This window comes from Pleurodeles waltl, chromosome 8 (assembly GCF_031143425.1).
Source record: "Pleurodeles waltl isolate 20211129_DDA chromosome 8, aPleWal1.hap1.20221129, whole genome shotgun sequence".
Classification (NCBI taxonomy): Eukaryota; Metazoa; Chordata; class Amphibia; order Caudata; family Salamandridae; genus Pleurodeles; species Pleurodeles waltl.
In genome coordinates this window covers 120,574,389-120,591,047 of record NC_090447.1, presented here as the reverse complement: position 1 = coordinate 120,591,047, position 16,659 = coordinate 120,574,389, and the positions used below count along the sequence as shown (strand labels likewise).

At 45.3% G+C, this 16,659-nt stretch overlaps 1 protein-coding gene across 5 annotated transcripts in view; it reads right to left on the bottom strand.

The window, feature by feature from the left end:
• Positions 1-16,659, bottom strand: part of TSKU (tsukushi, small leucine rich proteoglycan) — a 74,491-nt gene that overhangs the window by 44,654 nt on the left and 13,178 nt on the right. For 2 of the 5 annotated variants that reach the window (XM_069203900.1, XM_069203901.1), the window contains exon 2: positions 9,479-9,578. In XM_069203900.1, coding sequence (XP_069060001.1) covers positions 9,479-9,500 — 22 coding nt within the window. In that variant the 5' untranslated portion in view covers positions 9,501-9,578. Of the gene's footprint in view, positions 1-5,605; positions 5,699-9,478; positions 9,585-16,659 lie in introns of those variants that run through there. The other 3 variants (XR_011194843.1, XM_069203902.1, XM_069203903.1) reach the window with 3 other exon arrangements.

The window sequence follows — 16,659 nt, the reverse complement described above, 5'->3', positions numbered from 1 at the left end:
AAACACACTTTGACAAGTTAAAGGGGACGCCAGCCTGACTTCATAGAGATAAGAAAACTATATCATCTATTTCGATCACAGACACCTTTATCCAGCTGAAAGGATAATCCAGCGTCATCGTCAAAATATGGAAAGGCTGAGGCAGGCTCGCAGGGACTGGACCTTGGCTGGGCAGGTTACAATTTCGTGTAGCAGGCACATTATCCCACTGAACTATCCTTTAGAAAGAGGATGGGAGGATGATGTCCTTGGTTATAAACCCATCTCCTTCATCCGGCATAACATTACACCCACCCACCCCTTCGAGGGCATCACATTGCAGCGTTGCATCATTTGTGCAGGAATTTAGAGCTCAGACTGTGTTCAAATTTCCAAGAACTAGCTCTTCCCACAGCAGGAAAGGAACAACCTTGGGTCATGGAATATTTCAGACACACCCCATGTCAAAGACAGATGTAACAAGACAGGTGGTGCTATGGATAAGATTTACAGTGAGTGACTGGGGCCTTGCAAATATTCAGTTCTGCGAGGTAACAACACACCGAGTGTTTCACATTCTTCCGGTTCTTTTATCGAGTTAAACATAGTTTATTACTTGCCTGAGCTTTTTAAAAGGTTCTTGTCTGTGTCAAAGCACTTCACCTCCCAATTATGCCTTGGAACGAATCTTAAAGCTTCGATACATTGTCAGAAAATGGTGCACAGCAGAAACATGGCGCTGACTCACCTGCAGGTATCCAAATACTCTTTATTTGTGGCTATGTGCTCCTTTATTGAATTTGTAAAGAAGGGCCCTGGTGCTGAAAAATCTGTTACAGAACCTGTACCCTACATTAAAACGAAGACTGGCAAAGCCAGTCGGTCTCGCCTTTGGGTCCTATTACCTTTGACAACGGTTTTCAGCAATGGTATACAGCATGGCTAAAGAAAAGGAAAAAAACGAGGACGTGGCTGCCCGCACCACACATGCACGCACCTACAAAACGATGCAGGTGGTTTTTTTTTCATTTCTTTTTCATTACCAATCTGATTTTGATCAGAAAAATAACAAGCATTTGCAATGCAATGGGTCTGGCATGTGCTAGAGATGGAGCTATTAGCGTGGTAAACTCCTAACCAGACTTTTCTTGCCACATAAACTGAAAATGAAAAGTAATACAATTTCACATAAGGGAGCCGATTTGAAGCGCCTTGCCATGAGCATGAAGGTGACTAATCAGAACAAAAAGACCGGTCCAGTTTTGCCGTTGCATACTACCCCAAAAAAAAAGCGTCATCATACTGTGTAAAACCTTGAATTCGAGCAGGAGCGCTAGGATAAACAACAGAATTAAACTGGTAGTCATGAAAAGCGCTGGATTACTCCCAGCGAGATCGCGCTGCCTACGACAGAGAGAAAAAGTAGTGCAGAAACCATACGGAAAACATGGAGCCACGTATGTTTTCGGTAGTTGGCTGGTGCTCTCGAGGAGGGCTAAACACTGGAAAAGGGATGACTTATGCATGCCTTTCACTAATGATATCAAGTGAATTTTAAAAATCAAGCCCATGAACCAACGAAACTGATGGCCGTGACATGGGCGTGGGTAAAAGCCCACAGAGAGATTACAACAGGGACAGAGCACTTGCGCGCTCGACCATAAAAAGTGTTTGGGGATGTGGAGAACACAACAAGTGGTTGGGTCAGAAGCATGGCGGGGGTGAAAGCAACATGGGGTAGTGAGTGGAAGGAAGTAATATGGGACACGGGATAGGTGGGAAAAAGCAAATGGGCATGAGAGCAATGTGAAGCTTGAGGAGAGAAAAGCAAACTGGCGACATAGACAGCAACCTGGAGCTAGGGTGGAGAAGAACCTGCTTGAGAAAGCAACACAGGAAGGAGCATCAAGGGCAGAGCATCACCATGGAAAGATGGGGGGAGAAGCACACACACAGGAGAGAGTAAAATTGAGCATGGTGGGAGAAGAGAAATACACTAGAGCAGCGGTTCCCAACATTTTGACTTCCGCGGACCCCCACTTTATCATTACTTAAACCGAGGTACCCCCACTAAATCTTTATTGGATTCCAGGCCCCCCACTGAATCATTACCGGAAGCCGGGGACGCTGGCCTAAACCTTCTAGATGATTTGAAACGCAAAACAATACACAAAAATACAGAAAAAAAAACAATCAGCAAGCACATACATAAATGATAACATTTTATTTAATTTGCAAACAAATATAAATACAATAAAAAAAAATTTAAAGAGAAAGTTGGAGCATTTCTAAATTCAATTGAAGGCACACTTCATCCATACTATATTCTGCATATGCACTGCTCCGACAATCAATCTGAGGGTACTAATTTAATTTTTAGCCCTCCAATTTCAAATTCCTTGACCTTTACAGTACTTTTTAAAATTTTCAGTTGCACATTTAGCCACTTTATTTATATACACTTGGTTAATCTGTTAATATTATTGAATTTTCTAAGCATTCGCAAACGTCCCGAGGCGACTGCGTGGACCCCCAGCGGTCCCTAGGTCACAGGTTGGGAACCAGTGCACTAGGGAGCGAGCTGGAAAACACATGCACTCTTGTGAGTGCTTAAGTCAAAAGAAAAAGAGTAGTTCCCTAAAACTGAGCACTGGAAGGATACAAGTAAATTGAAAATGTCCAGGGAAGGGACAGAGAAAAGATGAACGAGGCAATCCATTGAATAAGAAGCAGGCAAATGAGTCCCACTAAAGGCAACCAATGGTAAGCAAAGTGTGGGCTGCAAGTCCCTTTGAACAAGGACCATTTGTATTCAAACCCTTTAGGTGAAGAAACGTGGCAGAATCCTTTGCCACGTGAGGGGTAAATAATAATTTGTCTTTGAAATGGACTACAGAGTTTCCACCATTTGAGAAGGAGCAGGGCATTGGCCACCAAGATGATGTTCAGACTGATGGATGGCCTCCCAGCACTATCGGTGTTCACTTTCAGGATGTTGTGACTCTTGCAGTGAATGATGGCCATGAAGCGGGTCCAAAGATTGTTACTTGCAAGTCCAATGCTCCCACCACACCTCCGGGTACATCCACTGTAGTGCAAAAATAATAGCTTTCTCGATTTACAATTTCGTGTTTTTCATTTCTTGATGAACTGACAACTTAAACGTCAATTCTGCGAATATTGAGTACAAAATCGAAGTATAGATGGCCGAGCGAGTTACACGTACCCATTGCAGGGGCTGGGAGTTCAAATTCTGGTAAGGATGGCTCAGCTTTCCATCCTTCAAAGGTACCTAAATTGAGTATTATTAATCCAGACAGTAGTTACACTGTTGATACTTAGAAGTGGCAACCGCGCTTTATAAGACACAAGTTAATTTGCTACCAAACGTTTCATCCACTGTACTTTTCAACGCTCATTATATTTAGATGAAGTAACTTTTTAAAGATGTGCAGACATTTCAGAGGAACTTTTTGAATCTGTGTCAATGCACATTAGGCATCCTCTAATCGGGATAACGTGACAGCCATCAATGCTGGGCCAGGTAGCGCGTGAACAAACGGTGTCACCAGTCTTGATGTCTAAACGCTAATGGTTGATCTTGGAGTAACATAGCTTGTCAATGAGCACGTACATAGAGGTGCTCTGGCAATAACTGCACTGTGTAAACATAAGACAGGATCGGTGTGCAATGAAACATGGACTGAAGAAGAAACTCACTGCCTCACCCGCTGCATCCAACAGGAAGAACTACGGTGGCAAAAATGGATAAAATCACAAACTTTTGATGATCAGAATACTTAACTTCCACTGTGTAGAGACTGTGAGATAGCAGTAAAAATAGCAGCATACTCCAACACGTGCATATTCTTCTGAGGGCTCATGACCGCCACCATCACAAAGCCAACTATTTCAGGAGCATCCAATGTAGGGTCCAGATCTTGAGGCCATCCATAGGACAAAGTTACATGCAATTATTATAAAAAGGACTCGGTTTGATATATGAGTTAGCCCCATACCTGCCCTCCCGGACCTATCCTGGACCCTGATGCACTGTGCAGCCACAAGGATTGCTCAGCGAGTTGTGTTCACCACCGAGATAGGCAGTTAATGTGTTTGAATTCCGGCAAAGCCGCTCAGCATTCCATTATTCTAAGATTTCTCAACATTAAATAGGGTTAAGGTAACATCCCTTTTTTACAGAGCAAAAGAAACACTATAGCAAAAGCCATATAGAAAACAAGGTAATACTTATTACAGCGCCTAAGCAATGGGACCGCATCATTATTATATATATATATATATATATATATATATATATATATATATATACACACACATATATATATATACACACAAAAACATACATATACACACACACATATATATATATATACACACACACACACACATATATATATATATACATATATATATATATATATACACACATATATATATATATATATATATATATATATAAATACACACACATACATATATATATAAATAAATAAATCATAGTCGTCTAGATATGTGAATGAAGTATGGTGTGGGAGTGAACTATGCCAATACTTGTATGGTTTATTCATGACCATTATAGCACTTTATTGGCCTGTAATGCACGGAAAGGGACTGACACAGACCTCTTCCGAACAAAATGCAAATGCTGATTCCGAAATAGAAGTGTGAGGCAGGGCCTTGTGCAGAAAAGACAAGAGCCGAGGGGCGCTGGGGGAAGGGGCGCCAAGTATTTCTAAGTTAGTGACAGCACAGACGGTGGGACATCTGCTGCAGGTCAGGGCGGGTGCATTCCGCGGGAGTCTGCCGCCAGCAGCCCGGGCTCTGGGAAGTTTTATGGGACAAAGGCCGTCAGCAGCGGCGACCACCTGCCCACTCGAGCATCCGGGCATGCGGAAGAGTCTCGGGCACCATATGATCCTGGGAACTACTGAGATGGCCTGAAACCAGACGATCTGCATAATGGCGCTCAAGTTCACTGTCTATGAGGAGGAGTCAAGTGCGGGGGGTGGGGGGGGGGGGAAGGGGGTCTAGACGAGGGGGCAGGCGGAGGTGGTCAGATGCGAGCGATAGATGGGGTCGATATACAATATTTCCATTTAAAGTCTTGATCTTAAATCAGGGGTGTGGGCGGACTCATGCCAGATGTGCCCACCAGAGCCCTTCACCCTTGATAATTACATTACAATATGTGATCAATGTCACTGAAGCACATTTCAGAATCCTACTTCGGAATTTCATGGGTGTTCAGTAGAGTTTGGGGTAGCAATAAAATGATAGGAGTGGATTTAAAAAAGGGTAATTTGAGTTAAGAGACAGAATGATAGGAATGGATTTGAAAGGGGAAGATATTTGTAAGTAGTGCTTGTTACTTGCGTGGTACAGCTAAAAGTGGGGGTGAAAGGGGAAGTTTAGGGGTTCATAATAATCAGAAATTATTGGAAGGAGAGAGGAAGAGGGGTGGGCAGGACGGAAATATATATATATTTTTTTAATTCTTTTTTTAGAGCGCAAAATGAAATAATTTATACATAGAAGTGTGGGTCACAAATATGTCATCTTTCAAGATAGTTAAGTGGGCCATGGAGATCACTTTCTTACTTACAGCTTGTTGGATCGGACATCTTTGGTGTGGTTTCCCCAACTTTTTGCCTTTAATCCTCCAGTTTTTGATGACTGTTTGTGCTGGCCTTAGGACTCTAGCACTGGTTAGCAGTGCTAAAGTGTGCAAAGGGCTTGTGCTCTCTCCTTAAAACATGGCAACATTGGCTTACATCCAACTGGCAAATGTAATTTGCTTGTAAGTCCCTAGTAAAGTGATCCTGCCTGTACCCAGGGCCTGTAAATTAAATGGGACTAGTTGTCCTGCAGCACTTACTGTCCCACCCACCTAAGTACCCTTTCAAACGTGTCCTAGGTCTGCCATTGCAGCTTGTGTGCGCAGTTTTTAAACTGCCCTTTCGCCTGAACCTTTCCCAGGTCTAAACCTTCCCCTATGATAAGTATAATTCACCCACCTCTAGAGTAGGCCCCAAGCAGCCCAAGGGACAGAGTGACCTGTATTCAAAAGCAGGGCATGTACTTTTAAATGTTATATGTCCTGGGAGTGAGAAACCCTTCAATTTGTGAATTACTAATGCAAGCTCTAACTCTCCCATAGGATAACACTGGGTTACCTCATTACATTAAATAAGTGATATTTTTCAATTGGGGGCAGGTAGGAAGGTCGAGTTTGGTCTGAAAGAATAGTAATGTAAAACCCACTAATGGTAAAATTCATTTTTAAGTCACAATTCTGAAAATGCTATTTTAGAAAGTTAGCATGTTTCTACCCTAACCATCAGGTGCCTGCAGCCTGTATCCTGGGTCACAGGAGTAGGATTAGATGGCACTTGGCCTTTGTGTATTCCTCCCAGACAGTGATAGCAAGTGGGATAGGTGTTGTCAGGATGGGCCATCCCTGTCAAGATGAGGGGGAGGGGCTGTCACCTACCACACATTCACATCACAAAGACACTGCCTTAGCACACTCACAAAGGGTTCCCACATAAAGGCAGGGTTATGAAGTTTCCTATCAGCAGTTCCCAAAAAAGATGGACAGGCCTATAAACTTGTTTTAACTGCATTTTAGAATAAAAGAAAGGAACCAGTCCAGGGCCTGGAAAATGTTCTGTCCCACAAGCATAATATTTATTTTATCAAACCTGAAAAGACTTCCATTTTATTTCATCATACCTTTCCAGGTATAACTTTGTGTTTTACCTTATGGTCTAAAAATACAATTTAAAAAGCCAAATACGTGATTAAAAAAAACTTTGATTTTAAAGTGCCTACAAAAAATCCTTGCTGAATTCATGGGAGAAGCGCATGCTCTTCCAGGTACAATGCCGGTTAATGGTCTTGGCTGGTATTAGATTGTAATTCACAAATAACCCTCATTTGAAAGGTGAAACCTCAGTTTACACCCTTTATGTGGGAGAATAACTAGGCACATCCCTTTGAAAGATCTCAAAATATTCATCCAGTCCCATTAACTTCAAGAGAACAGTATTCGTTTTGGGGTAAATAAAATGGAGGCCAGTTTCAGTCACAAAGCACTTTTCTGAAGGGGCAGTGTTAAGACTATCGGCATGAGACTTATCTCTCAAAAAGCATCTCACTCTTACCCCAAGGTCCATGAACAGGTATAATTACCGCTCTGGGAATGTGCAGAAAGTGAAATACCCACCCTCAACATGACTTACGGTACATCAGAAACATACACACCTGTACCAGCCCCCCAGGGCATAACACGTATAGCAGATATACATATAGAAGGAATAAGTGATGCACGCGGTACATGACAACCATATAGAAGGCACTGTCCCCCACCCTGCCGTCATACATGTGGCACAGAAGGAATATACATACATTCCACATGGGCAAAACATGCATTAAAGGTAAGTACCACCCCGTACGTCATGCATCTGGGAACTATGAACTAAAGGTTTACAAAATAGGGGTCGCAGCCGCCCACGAAATGGTACGTACACTAGATATCATAAGAAAGGTGTAACTACCACCCACGACATGTTTAACAAGGGACACGAGCGTCCACCGGTTATAAATGATGCACCCTGCATCTTGCACCTGGAAATAGAATACTGAACGACCGCCCAGGAGACGAGATTACAGACAAACCTACCGAAGGCGCAGCTGGCGCTCAAGGCACAAGACAATCGGTGCGTAATAAACACACAGAAGGTGTAACTACCACCCGGGACATCACGAGTAGAGGATATTAACGCACGGAAGTTGCAGCTACTGCTAAAGGCACGATACATCATCTGTAGGTTTATTAAGAACTGGATGGAACTACCACCCAAGGCGTCATGCGGACAGGACACAACCATCTGAAGGCGCAGCTGTCACTCAGTGGACATGACACACCCACTGCACACGGGATCGCGAGTGTGGGGCACATCGGCCCGGGCACGATACACTCTTTCGATCAAAACACGCAGAAGGTGTAAGGGTGGCCCAGGACGTGTGGCTCATCACACGGGGGACCAGACGCCCCGGTTTTCCCCAGACTGTCCCGTTTTTCTGTGAACTGTCCCGGTGTCCCGACACATATCTTCATTTTAAATAAATGTCTCGGTTTTTAGACAAAAGTCAGGTAATTACAATTGTAAGGAGAATTGGAAGGTATGGTCTCCTTACACGGGCTACTCAGAAGACTGAAAAAAATAAGCAATGTATTGTTTCTGTCAGGCAGCAAAGGGAAGTTTGGTTACATGCTCCTAGCAGAGGGGAGACAAGGTGGAGAGAAGAGGTAACGGGGTGCATAGGTTGGAGGTTCTACCATGCATAGTAAGTACATGTAGCCTTTTCCTGTGTGTGTGGGCGTGTGTGTGTACATGTATATATACACACACACATATATACATTTACAAGCCTACCGTGCGTGTATGTGTGTGTGTGTGTGTATGTATGTATATATATATATATATATTTCTTTCTCAAGTCTATGCAATAAAACGGGACAGGCCAGATATGAAAGTAAGACTAAAGGCTTTAGTCCTACTTTTATTTCTGGCACGTCCCGGTTTTTGGTTCTCAAAATCTGGTCACCCTATCATCACATGCACACGTTAGGGGCAGCCGCCATCCATGCATCGTGTGCAATACATGGAGGATTCAAGTGCTTTCCAGGAAATCACCGGTACATACAAGTTGTAATTACCGCCCAGGACATGTGAAGTGTTGTACATGACACAAGTACCACACTCAGACAGAAGAAACACACGGAAGGTGTAAATAAAGGCGTGGACATAATACGGACAGTACAGAAGAAGCTTGCAGAGGTGTAGGTACCCGTACCTCGAGGGCGCGGTACGTACTGTATACAGGGTGTGAATACGGCCCTCCCCTAGGTATGTCCTAGAGAACTACCACGGAAAAATCCATACACACATACCGTACATAGAGGGTATAACCGCTACCCTGGGCACGAAATGTACAGTCCACAACAAATAGACAATGTTAGTACCACCACGGACGTACAACGCTATGAAATCCACAGGAGGCGTAACGGCGCCTTGGTCAGGAAACATACGGTACATAAAGGTGCGGGCATAAAATACGAGCGCCGTTTTATCTACGATGCCTAGAATCACACATGGCTGACTCAACTAGAGTTTAAACAAGCAGCGAAGCAATCACTGGAGTTATCCAAAAAGCGGTGCGTACCTGAAATAAATGCACGAGCATATATTACTTTTCAAGCCTGGAGCAAATACTTGCAAAGCGCCTTGATGCCCTTGGGCCTAGCTCGCACTAAATAAAACTGAAGAAATAACGCTGTCGGGATTACAAGTAAAGGCAGAAAAGTAACGCACCTCCTCTATTCCCTACTCCCACCCCCACCCTCGGACACATCATCAGGGTCGTGTTGTGTGCTCAGAGGCTGGAGTAACAGAGCTTAAGTCGGGGTTACCTGTGAATTGGTCGGCAGCCATCTGTTAGCAGCTACAGTCCAGCATCGCTCAGGCAGCGGAATGTGTGATCCTCGGCAGTCGTTAACTCGGGATTCAGACCTGTGGTGGGAAACAAAGTGCAGCGCCCAGTTAGGAAATCTGTGTATTCGCACCGCCCTCTGAAAGCCTCCTTTATAAGGCTGCCCCGCTTCCTGTCCACTCGGAAAGTTAATGATTTAACACACAAACCCCCCACCCCCGCAGCAAGATAAATCCACCCCCGCCCCCTGCTCCCGAAGCCATTACACAAAGGGGGAGGGAGGATTATCCGACAGGGGCCTTGTTATCTCTGCAGGAGCTGAAGACGTCCAAGATCAACCCGTGAAAGGCACAGCACGACCGGCCTGGCCCCGGTGGCATGTCCAGGCACAGCCAGCACGCGGGAAATAAGGACACCGCACAGCAGGCCTGGACAGGGACTGCAGCCTCTGCAGGCGTGTCCGGGCTCCGAGCCCGGGGACAGGCAGAAGAAAGGAAATAAAGACGGTGCAATGCATGCCTGGCCCCGGAGGCATGTCCGGGGACAGGCAGAAGAAATGAAATAAAGAAGGTGCAATGCAGGCCTGGCCCCGGAGGCATGTCCGGGGAAAGGCAGAAGAAAGGAAATAAAAAAGGTGCAATGCAAGCATGGCCTCGGAGGCACGCCCAGGGCCTGCAGAAGAAATTAAATAAATAAGGTGCACTGCAGGCCTGGCCCCGGAGGCATGTCCAGGGACAGGCAGAAGAAATAAAATAAATAAGGTGCACTGCAGGCAGAAAATATAGAAGGTGCAAGGCACGCCTGGCCTCGGAGGCATGTCCAGGGACAGGCAGAAGAAATAAAATAAATAAGGTGCACTGCAGGCAGAAAATATAGAAGGTGCAAGGCACGCCTGGCCTCGGAGGCATGTGCAGGGACAGGCAGAGGAAAGGAAATAAATAGGGTGCACTGCAGGCCTGGCCCCGGAGGCATGTCCATGGACAGACTGAGCAAGAGAACTAAGGGCCATATAACGCATTTTCCCATAGACACAGAATGGGTAAAAACCCTTTAATACATCTGGCCCTTAACCTCGGCACTGCAGGCCGGGCACCAGAGGCATGTCCATGGACAGACTGAGCAAGGGAACTAAACCTCGGCACTGCAGGCCAGGCACCAGAGGCACGTCCGAGGGCAGGCCGGAAAAAAAGTTAATAGAGGAAGTGCACTGGCTCCGGAGACGTGTCCAGGACGCAGGCGGAAAGGGGAACTAAACCACTGCCCGAGAGGCCTGGCTCCCTGAGCAAGTTCATGCACAGGATAAATAAGGGAACCAAATCACTGCACTGCAGGCAGCTGGGAAGTGCACTGGCTCCGGGGACATGTTCAGGTCCAGGCCGAGCAAGGGAGCTACAGCCACTGCAAAAGAGGCCTGGCTGCGAAGGCGTGTCCGAGGACAGACTCAGAAAGGGAGCTAGAGCCACTGCACAGCGGGCCTGGCTCGGGAGCCATGTCCAGGTCCAGTCTGAGCAAGGGAGCTACATACAGCCACTGCACAGCAGGTCTCTGGGAAGGGAACTAAAGCCACTGCACAGCAGGTCTCGGGGAAGGGAACTAAAGCCACTGCACAGCAGGTCTCGGGGAAGGGAACTAAAGCCACTGCACAGCGGGCCTGGCTCGGGAGCCATGTCCAGGTCCAGTCTGAGCAAGGGAGCTACGTACAGCCACTGCACAGCAGGTCTCGGGGAAGGGAACTAAAGCCACTGCACAGCAGGTCTCTGGGAAGGGAACTAAAGCCACTGCACAGCAGGTCTCGGGGAAGGGAACTAAAGCCACTGCACAGCAGGTCTCGGGGAAGGGAACTAAAGCCACTGCACAGCAGGTCTCTGGGAAGGGAACTAAAGCCACTGCACAGCAGGTCTCGGGGAAGGGAACTAAAGCCACTGCACAGCAGGTCTCGGGGAAGGGAACTAAAGCCACTGCACAGCAGGCCTGAATCCCGGGGCAGCTCCGGGCACTGGAAGAATAAGGGAAGGAAAGCCATTGCCCTACAGGCAGGGCCACTGGAATTATGCAATTCTGCAGCAGCGATTTTCTCATAACTATAGATTTACTGCATTTGCCACTTAATCCATCATCTGCAGATTTTACCAAAACACATTTTTGTTTCTAGCTCAAACGGTTAAAAAGTTACTATAAACTCAGCGACACGTGTTGCAATGCAGTGAAAGACTCTTTGCAAAGCTGGAGTGGTGCCCTTTCCGTCGCTTATTACTATTTGTGGGTGTTAAAATAGGACTGCTGAGGTGCAGATATTGCACAGAAATTGTAACGAAGTTAAAACATGACAAAATCATGAAGCAATACGTTTACAAAGGTGCCGCACTATGCCGCATAATTTACCTACCCTGCCGCATAATTTGGTCCTCTCCTGCCGCATAGCTCCAGTGGCCCTCCCAACAAGCCTGGTTTCCAACATGACTAAATACACTACAGCAGCAGGCCTGCCTCCATAGGTACGTTCCAGGAAAAGCAGAACGAGGGAACTAGAGCGAGTGAACGGCAAACCTGGTTCCAGGGAGCGCTATAGCTCTACATGTCTAGGCGCTATGTGAACACGACCAGCAGACAAAGCTGCCAGTCCCTCTCGGGGCATGCTGCCGAAAAGCGGAGGCCACACGAGAAAGCAAGACCCCTGCCTTTCACAACCAGCTGCCGGGCAGAGTTTAGCAGCAGCCTCCTGCCCTGGCCTCGTGTAACAGCACCTGTGGCAGTCAGCGTGGAGAGCGAGATATCACAGACACCGCCATTAAAGCGCCTACACGCACCATGAGTTCAGGGAGTGTTGTGATGGGCTGACCTATAGTAGGGTTGCCAGAGTCCCGGGTGGTTCTGTTATTTCTAAATATGCCCCTCCCGGGTCAGAGGTTACAAGGTTAGCGCCGTTTAATTGAAACTCGCCTTGTACCACAAGCCCCAAATTAAACACATTTATGTCTACTGTACAAAATACTATACTTGTGAGAGAGTGATCACCATTCACATAAAAAAAGATTGTAAACTCGTGCAATACTGTCCCTCGGCGCGACTAAGCGTCTATGCACCCAGGTGAAAGAAAGGCAGATTCACAAAAGTGTGACCAGCGGACTGAACCTTGGCCAGACTGAAGGCACCCACGTTAAATACAGCATCGGATCTGAGAGATCTGAAGGCCTTTTTGCTGGGATCTATGATCAGCAGAGGAAGCCGTGACCCCCTTATGTAATACTGTGCCTCTCATCCTTCCGAGGTCGATAACTCACGTACAAATGTAATCTGGTTAACAACGTGGCCATAATCATCGCCCCGGCGATTTACAATAACATCGTGAGTATTATTACCTCTGCAACCAGAATCTGCAGATAATTGTTTGACCCCGTTCAGTTCTACTGGGCCCGTCATCCTTCTGAGGTCGATAACATATGTACACATTTCACCCGGTAAATAAATAACGTGGCCGTAATCATGTTCGGCTCCAAACATCGTGAGTGCTGGCTCTGCAAGAATATTTTATATTTCGTTGGGAAGTATTCGACGGGGTTCGAGCTGCAACAGGAACCAGAGACGAAGGGCACTTTACGCCGGAAGAAGACGTGGTTGGAGAGCGAATGAGGAAGAACAAACGGGCGAGTGTCAAACACGGTACTTGTTCATTCCAGGGAGTCCCGCGTGTCACACAACAGCTGGTATGCAGGGGGCCCACAACTGTGGTGCAGTGTAGGAGGCTGGAGACCCCTTCGCAGTGGGAATGGGGGGAGGAGGGGGAGCAACGTCAAGCCCCCGCCCCCTCCCCCACCCCACAGCAGGACAAAGCTGACATCAAGTCATGACCCCGGGGCACTGTGTGGGGGGCGGGGGAGTAGGCAGACAAGAAACCAGAGCGCTGGGAGGAGAAGGGGTGCAGGGGGAGGAGGCGCAGCTCCAGCTGCCGATCAGATTTCTGTGCAGCCGTGGCAGTGGCAGTCCAAGCTCCAGGCCAGGCCGAGTGCAGGCCTCCCATCCCCCACACACCGCCTGCACATATACCTCCAAGAGACATCACCCGCCCTCCAGAGCGCAGGCATCGTAAGGATTCTGGGAGTCCTGGGCCAAACATATTTTGGGGGTCCCTGTTTGGAACAGCTTTGAATTTATTATCCAGTTTCATCTCTCATGACCCCCTTTGGCCAGGTCACAGGCACACTGGTCCAAATTCTAAATGCGTTTCCATCTATTATACAGAGATACTGATGTGTGTTCTTTCAATATTATAACACAGCAGCATCTCCCTAATACTGCAAATAATCGCCCTGACACCCTCCCATTCCTCATAAGCGAGGTCCTGTTTTGATCAAAAATAAAAAAAATATATGCATGTTGCATAAAAAAAACAAAAAACACATTTGTCTGCAAAATGTCTGTAATAGACTCTCAATTCTTACCCACATTAAAAAAAAAGACATTAAAGGAACAGCTATTTAAAACAATCTGTTTAAGAATTTTTCAAGATCAGGGCAAGACTATCTCCAGAACAGAGCTGGCTCTATCAGGGGGCCCAGGCCACACCCACTTTGCCCATACCTTAAAACTTCTCTGCTATAGAGGACTTCTGCATTTTACAGTTTTCCAGTCATTTTTTTGTCTACACGCCTCTTAAAAGCATATTTATTTCCAGTGCATGTTTACAGGGCATTATGACCTGCTTTCATGTATTCATATTTAGTAGAGGTAGCATGAATCTATAATAACCTCAAGCAGCAAAACTAATGTTAGTAAGTAACTTGAAACATAACAAAACATGCTAAGGCTGAGAGGAAAGATGCTGAGCTAAAGTGCAATAATTACTTTTTTCAGTTTTATTTAGTGTGAACTTGTCCAAAGGTACTGGAGTGCTTTACATGAGCACCAGTTACATTGCATGAGGATAAATTCCATTTGTTTGACTTTTATTTAAGGCACAGAAATATTAAGAGCCTCATTTAGAGTTTGGCAGATGACATCACAGCTACAGCAGATATCCCATCCCCCAAACTACGATCTCCATAGGCTATAATGGGCTCGTAATACAACGGACGGGATATCCCTCCAATCAGTGATGGATTAACCCTCTCGCCAAATTCTAAATCAGGCCTTAAGTGATTTGCCCAGAATCACAGGATGTCCAGCCCATGAAAAAGACTCGAATATGGTTCCCAGTTCCAAAGTTGGCACCTCTGATCGATAGGCCAGATCCTATCACATGCAGCTCCAAAATAAAACAGACCTATATCCTTGTACCTGTGCCTTGGACTGGAACCAGCAGAGCATGCTAAGGGGGTTTAGGATGGGAGGCAGACAGACCCAACATGTTCATCACCATGACACTGACCCAGAGGTCAAAGTAGGCAGAATCTATTGGGAACTATGTCCCAATCTTTTATTTTTTTTATTTTACAAAAGCAGTTAATCTACTTTCTGGACCAAAACAACCATTTTTGGAAGGTTAATGCCAAATTTGAAGTGCCTCTGGGTAAAAGGCAAGGGAGGGCTCTCTTGTAATGTGAAGTCGAGGGTGGGGCGGATAGGGAAAGAACAAACAAGCCTTCTCTCCAGGTTGCCTGAAACATGAAAGAAATGTAAATGCATAAAATAGTTGTTCAGCAAATCTAAAGGAGCGGGTACATGGTTTTAATTGATTGGAGGCATTTGAGGCTTCATGGTGACAAAGAGTTATTGTTTTTCAGAAGTAATGTAAGGTTGTTACCAGCAGAGTTCTGGAGCACATGGCTGTATTGGAAACCTATTAAAAAGGTTTGCATTAGGTATAGTTTGCTTAAGGATTAACAAACAATATATTTTGAAAGATCTTGTTTCACCTTAAATGCAAAATCTCTGCACATTTTGGGCCAGCCACATTTATACTGCAGGTAATATTTTAAAATAATGATTTCCTTCTTTTACTGGGAGTTCAGATTTAAAAAAGTATCCATCAACAAAACATATTATAAAATCAAGATAAAAACATTAATTCAATATTTATCTATTAGATGTTTAAAAGAGCACAGGAGCTTATAAATCCGATCTCGGTTCATTAATTCTTAGACTCCAAGCTGATTTACAAAAAAATTGGAAATGGCAAATACAACACAAGTACTGATGACTTGAATATTCCTAATGTAACCTGGTCCCGCCTTGTTCGCAGCAACAAAGAGGTTTGGCCCATTTAAATCTAGGTCTCTTGTAAGCAGTACAGAAGAAGTATGGGTTGCTCAGTTTCCTTCCATTGCTTACAGACTGGGCATTACTCAAATCAGATTCAGAAGCTGACCACATGCTTGTAAAGGAATCATTCAGAAGAATGTCCAACCTGAACTTTATACAGAGAGTATTCGCCAAGAGAGGGTTGATGTGATCCGGGAATTCTTAAAATTTATATTCGCATTTCAAAGATAACCACAAAAAAAAAAAACACAAGTTTATCAGCTTGTGGAAAATTATGTCAGCAGTTTCTCAAGATCATGGTACCAAAACCTTCCAATAGTCACTTAAAGTGATGGGTGAAATGTAGAACCAATAATCACCCGCACCCAGATCAACTTAAGTATTTTTTTAATAGATCTACGCCTAGGAATCCTAATCGCCTGCGGTCTTCCAATGACATCACATAGGCTATAGCACCTTGATTACCTGAATGACTTGTACATTCACAGTGCTTTCAGTCTCCGGTTTGGACCTCATACAACTAGGATTACTCATCACTGTTCCCCACTGATCCAATGATTCAATTCTGTGATTATCTTGTCACATGTAAAGACATTTGCAATAACTGCATTAACCAATTGAGTTTTCATAATGTAAGAGAGCATTTTCCACTGATGACTTTAAAATGAATGCATTTTTAATTTAGGTTGTGTGTTTTTTTATATATTATGAGGCGAAAGGCTAATAAAATAGTTGTAGAACATGATGTTATTTTTAGCCAGGTCTCTGGTCCTGCCCCCACCCCACTGCACTCAGGATCACAGTTCCCACAATTTCTTTGTGCATTTCAACTGCTGGACACAACCCTTAGCTCCTCAGTGCACACAGTGTCCCAGAGCCCTGAATTTCACACACCAGGAGGCGTACAACCTCCTGCAACACGCACACATCTAACAATCTCATTCTAAGCTCTGCAGTAACTAA